This window comes from Hylobates moloch, unplaced genomic scaffold (genome assembly GCF_009828535.3).
Source record: "Hylobates moloch isolate HMO894 unplaced genomic scaffold, HMol_V3 SCAFFOLD_16, whole genome shotgun sequence".
In the NCBI taxonomy this organism is placed as follows: domain Eukaryota; kingdom Metazoa; phylum Chordata; class Mammalia; order Primates; family Hylobatidae; genus Hylobates; species Hylobates moloch.
In genome coordinates this window covers 16,768,730-16,774,729 of record NW_026652291.1, presented here as the reverse complement: position 1 = coordinate 16,774,729, position 6,000 = coordinate 16,768,730, and the positions used below count along the sequence as shown (strand labels likewise).

The following is a 6,000-nucleotide window of genomic DNA, read 5'->3' as shown; positions in this document are numbered from 1 at the left end:
GCCCACCACCATGCCCAGCTAATTTTTGTATTTTTAGTAGAGATGGGGTTTCACCATGTTGGCCAGGATGGTCTCAATCTCTTGACCTTGTGATCCGCCCACCTTGGCCTCCCAAAGTGCTGGGATTACAGACGTGAGCCACTGCGCCTGGCCATGTTTTCTTTATGTTTGTCTAAGGATACATTCCAGCCTATGGAATTACTTTATAATTTGCTTACCTGACCGAACGATCATCACTTCCAGTCACAGCCAAAGGTTTAGTAGGATGGACAGCAAGTGCCCAAAGTTCACCTTCACAATGCCCTTGCATAATTAGAAAAGGTTTATTTCTTTCTTGCACCACAATTTCAAAAATTTCACTGTCCTGTGTTCCAACTAGAATGTGGTCACCTCGCCAACACACACTCCTTACAGACAAACCTAGTAAAAAGTAAATTGTATTTAATATATAATGCTGTAATAATGATAGCAGCAGGAGGCAGACAAATCCCTACACAGATAGGGGCAAGTCCCGGTGAAATCCAACCTTCAAACCTAAGACAGTTTAAAGCCTGAAAGCCAAGCTACAAGTCTCAGATAAATCCACAGACCAACTGAAAACGTCTCTTCCCATTTGGTGCACTTTCCTCTGATTGATCCCCACCTTTCAGCTACTTTACACATATTTACCCTTCCCTAATTGGTTTTTTATAGTGTTGTGCCCATCTTTGAGTGGTGCCTTTTTAAAGCCTTTTTTGCATACTCACAAACCCATCAGCATGCAATCCTCCATTCTGAACCCATAAAAGCTCCAGACTCAGCCATATTTGGGGACTGCCCACCTTTGGGTGGGGGGTTGGGGGCGGGGGAGACTACCTGACTTCTGCTCATCTCGGGTACCCTCTCCACTGAGAGCTGTTTTGTCACTCAATAAAACTCCGCCTTGCTCACCTGCCAGCTGTCAGTATAACCTCTTTCTTCTTGGATGTGGGACAAGAACTCGGAACTCACCAGTGAGTACAGACAGAGGTGTAACCCTGTAGCACTCCCCTCCTACTCGCCAAGCAACAGGAGAGGGAGCCGCTGGGCAGCATATGCCCCTGTTTATTAGGCAGGACTGAAAGAGCTATTAACATGCTGTAATACCCCCTTTGGGGCTTCAGGGTTGCTGAAGTCCCCAACTTTTTTAGGTGCCACCACATTCCCTTCAACCAGACGCCAATGCCCAAGGCAGAAGCAGGTCACAGCACACCCAGCCCAGCCACAGGCTGAGCATGGATCCTGCAGCAAATGTGGGATCCAGCCAGAGTGTAAGCCAAGCGCAGCCTGCCAGGCCAAGTGGGCAGGGTACCTCCTGGTGAGCCTGGAGCCCAGTGCAGCCCTGGACAGGGGCATTGCCAGCCATGGAGGTCTCCAGCTGGCAAGGTGGCACCCAAAATATCCTGTGTCAACAATTCCAATCTTCCTAAATTGAAGTTAATTTTGTACCTTTTATATTTTAGATGTGAGACAGAAGAAATATGTAAGTCCTTGATCTATACTCACATTTTCTTCAATTGTCCATGTTGTTTTCTACATGAAATATTTGTCTTTTTATGTATCTAGTCCCTACCCATCCTTTAGGACATGTACTCTTCTTCCTTCTCCCTTGTAGACAACTCTAGCCATGTCTACTTGCTCAGCCAGTCTTATAACACTTCAGTCTGCATTGTTCAATAACTACTCAATTAGTAAATTACTTTATAGAATTGTATTCTTTTCCTTCTAATAATCTTTTTACTTGTCTACATTTCTTCAATATACTCATAATATCATTAAAAAGAGAGAATTTTACTTTTTCTGCATACGCCTCAATGTCTTTTGTAATCTTAGCAAAGCTATGTGTTTTTCAGTTTTCTCAAGTGTGTTACATGGCCAATATAAAGACACCGTGTACCTCACAATGTTCTTGTGAGGATCAGATAAGAAAAAGTCTCAAATTATTTTGTAAGCTTTAAAGCACAATAATGTTTAGCAAAACTAATGAAAATAGAATAACAACATTTACATGCTTCTTATGTGCTATCCTTATAAACATTTTAGAAATATCAATTCATTTGATCCTATATCCTAAATAATATATTTATTCTTATTCTCATTTACAGTGAGGGTAAATTATCAGCCCAAGGTCACACAACTTGTAGGTGACTGGAATATCGTTTAAACACAAACCTGTGGGTAGCTTATATAGTAAAAGGTCCTGTTTTATTACATCAATTTTTTTTAATCCCCAAGAGAAAAAAAAATCCCCCAATTGCTGACAAATTTGGATGAAGGAAAAATACATCTATTCACATTCAAATCATCCTGAACAAAAGTTCCCCAACCCTCAACATTTACCCTCAACTGTTTATTTAGGATAGTTTATTTGTTAAATAGTTATATTTAGCATTCTAATAGTGAAATACTTTCAAAATCTAAAGATACCTAAGTGAGTACCTCTCACATCTCTCTATAGGTCCCATTATAATAGACATTAGACTTATGAAAGAATCTTTCTCCTAACAATGAACCTAAACTCTTTACAGGCAAAATTTCTCCTTAATAGAAGAATTTCAATCAAATGCATACAGGGTGAAGAGGCAAATGTAAGTCTTCTTTATATTTACAAAACTTACATTTATACTCACTGAAAGAAAGAGATAATCTTTGGGAAGTTTAGAGTTTGTCTAGTTCTAAGACATTTGTTTTGTTATTACCTTTGTATCCCTGGTCTGTTTCCCTGAGATCAATCACAGTAATTGGTTTAAAAGTTAAATCCCAAAGACGAATACAACCATCTCTGCCACCAGTAGCAAAGCCTTCTTCACAAGCATTCATGCTAAAAATTCCTGCCTAGAAGAGGAAATAAAATAATTTAACAACAAATGTTTTTTAGAACATCTACTATATGAAGGTAGAAACCCTTTTAAACCAATTTAACAATATTTTGGTAGGATATAAGAATAAACAAATACATCCGAAAACACAAAAGAAAATCTAGAAGTAAGTCCATAGGAACTTAATACAGTTGTCCCTTGTGGATTTGAACTTCACTGGCTCACTTATATGGATTTTTTTCAACAAATACAGTCAGCTCTGCATCCACAGTTCCACATCAGCAATGAAACCTAGAACAAAATACAATCTTTGTGGGATGCAAAACCCATAGATAGGGAGGGCTTTACATATGCAGGTTTCCCAGGGCAAGACTTGAGTATGTGCAGATTTTGGTTATCTGTGGTCCTGGAGCCAATCCCCCCAACATATCAAGGCATGATTATATATAACCAAGGTGGTATTTAATTATATGGATATAACATAAAAGAAAATAGATTTAAACCCTATACCACATGTAAAAATGAATTATAGATGAACTTATAACTATTTATAACTAAATATAAAAAATAAAACAGAAATATTAGAAAAAGTCAGAATAACATTTAGATAACTTTGGGCTGTGAGAGACTTTTCTACGCATGGCAGATCACCCACAAGTTTTAAATTTGTTCATATGAGAAAAGATGTAATAAGCAAAGACAAACAGATTGGAGAAATATTTGCAACATGTATGACTGTCAAAAGATTAATAACCCTAACATTCAAATGAATAAAGGAAAGAAAAACAATTCAACAACCACAAAAAAATTAAAAAGTAAAAAAGCAAAGGGTAGGAAAACCCAATTAATAGAAATTTAATGCACTAAGGACTTTTCTACATGAAGATCTTGCTGTTAACAACGTGGTGGCTTTGTGCTATCTAGCTCCCTTTACTTTGTAAGGGGGACCTAACTGCTAAAAAGCTCAAACCAAAAAATGCTAAAAATTTAAACAGATTTCTTTTTCAGTTTAGTAAGTTATTTACACGAAAATTTAATTGCCTCTGGTAAATTAGCCTCAAGAGCACTAGCTTTATTCTGGTGTCGTTAATCTAGAATACTTTTAGATTCAAGTCAACAAGCTTTTTCTCAACACTACTCTTCAGAAAGACACCATACTAAAGCAATAGCTTTAACAAGATACTAATTATACTCATGTAATAAATATCAATGAGTCTAATTGATTTCTTCATTGAAATCTTGAAAACAAATAGATAATTCAGTTAGAAAAGCATTTTCAAGCAACCAAACTGACTAGAAACAATATACTACATTATGCAGTCTGTCATTCTAAGACAAGGTTAAGTAACACACATTAAAGTGTTTAAAATACTTAAATATACTTACAGCATGCGCTCCTTGTATTGTTCGTATAAGATTGATTCCTTTCCAAACATATATATCCCCATTGAGTGCACCAGAATATGTTAATTCATCCCTTGCACAGGCTAGGCACAGTATTGTCTGAAGGTCACCCGTCTTACCAAAGACACCTCGTTTTGGGGTCAGAGCATTTCCACATAAACTCCAGAACTAAAAGGTATATAGTATAATTAAATTACCAAAGAATTCTTAGAAAATAAAGTAAAACATTCCCAATATTTTGATGCTATATTAGAGCAGTGAGCTAAAAATTAACTAAGAAATTGGCTTATGATAAAATAGCATTCAACGTTCAGATTCTCATCCTAGTGTTGTCCAAAGCTACATTATAGCATAGCTATATAGTCACTGGTTTCAATTCTTATCTGTAAGAATAAGGGGTTTGAATCATATTTTTAAAATATGCTATGCTTTCCTTAGGTTTCCGAAAAGAAATCTACCTAAAACTTAGATTAAGCCAGGCACAGTGGCTCATGCCTGTAATCCCAGCACTTTGGGAGGCCAAGGTAGGCAGATCAACTGAGGTCAGGAGTTTAAGACCAGCCTGGCCAATATGGCGAAGTCCCATCTCTACTAAAAAATACAAAAATTAGGCGAGTATGGTGGTGCATGCCTGTAATCCCAGCTACTCGGGAGGCTGAGGCACAAGAATCGCTTGAACTCAGGAGGCAGAGGTTGTAGTGAGGCAAGAGTGCACCACTGCACTCCAGCCTGGGCACAGAGTGAGACTCTGTCTCAAGAAAAAAACAAAAATTGGTTAAAAAGTTGGGAATGGGTTAGCAATGAAAATGAAGATAAGTCATCACAGACTAAGAGGAAAAAGGACCAAATCTAATGTACTCTATCTGACAGAAACATTAAAGACAGGAAAAATGGAGTATGCTACAGCTCACGGTAACTACAGCTCACTGTAACTATAATATTTGATATTTTCAAAGCTGAGCAATTGCTTTGCTTGTAAAGCTTAAAAAAATAAGATAGATGTCCATGTGGAATGATTTGTTCATTCTTGGGAGAAAATAAGAAGTTAAACATGAATCTTCATTACCAGGGTTTTTGTTCTATTAGGTGGAATTATGTAAATTTTTATAGTTCATGGAGAGAAATTTAAAGAAAAAGGAGTTGGGGGGAAGTGGGCACAGTGGCAAATGCCTATAGTCTCAGCAACTTGGGAGGCTGAGGTGGGAGGATGGTTTGAGGCCAGGAGTTTGAGGCTACAGTGAGCTATAAATCACACCTGTGAATAGCTACTGCACTCCAGCATGGGCCACATGGTAGGATCCCATCTCTAAAAAATAAACCAAAAAAATGGGACAGGCAGAGATATATACATTAAATAGTTCTGCATAAAGAAATTAGGCCCAAAGAATAAATTCAACTTTGTAATAAGTAATTAACATTTAAAATAACATAATTTATTATCAAATATTATTATTTTACAATTTGAAGCCTCAAAGAACTAAAAATTATGATCATTATCTATTCAAAGATCTAATGAGTACTTTAAACTTTATAATTTTTAAACTTAAAATCTCCATAATTTCTGGGTATATAAGTGGCTTGTTCTCTTTCAGAATGTCCTAATTTGAATCCATTATTTTCTTCTAGATCAGTGATTCCCAATGTTAGCTTCACATTAGAATCACCTAGGGAAATTATAAAATAGGATGCCTGGACTCCCAACTGAGATGAACTGAGACACAATCTCTGAAGCATGAAGACCAGGTATCCAAGTTATTTT

At 37.0% G+C, this 6,000-nt stretch overlaps 1 protein-coding gene across 4 annotated transcripts in view; it reads right to left on the bottom strand.

Annotated features, from left to right (window-relative positions):
* Window positions 1-6,000, bottom strand: part of EML5 (EMAP like 5) — a 179,606-nt gene that overhangs the window by 138,460 nt on the left and 35,146 nt on the right. For all 4 annotated transcript variants that reach the window (XR_009210359.1, XR_009210360.1, XM_032134723.2 and 1 more), the window contains exons 5-7: window positions 4,224-4,409; window positions 2,718-2,853; window positions 219-420 (exon numbers count right to left, since the gene is read on the bottom strand). Coding sequence is in view for 2 of the 4 variants with exons in the window: in XM_032134723.2 (XP_031990614.1) it covers window positions 219-420; window positions 2,718-2,853; window positions 4,224-4,409 (524 nt within the window). In the remaining 2 variants the exon portion in view is untranslated. The remainder of the gene's footprint in view (window positions 1-218; window positions 421-2,717; window positions 2,854-4,223; window positions 4,410-6,000) is intronic.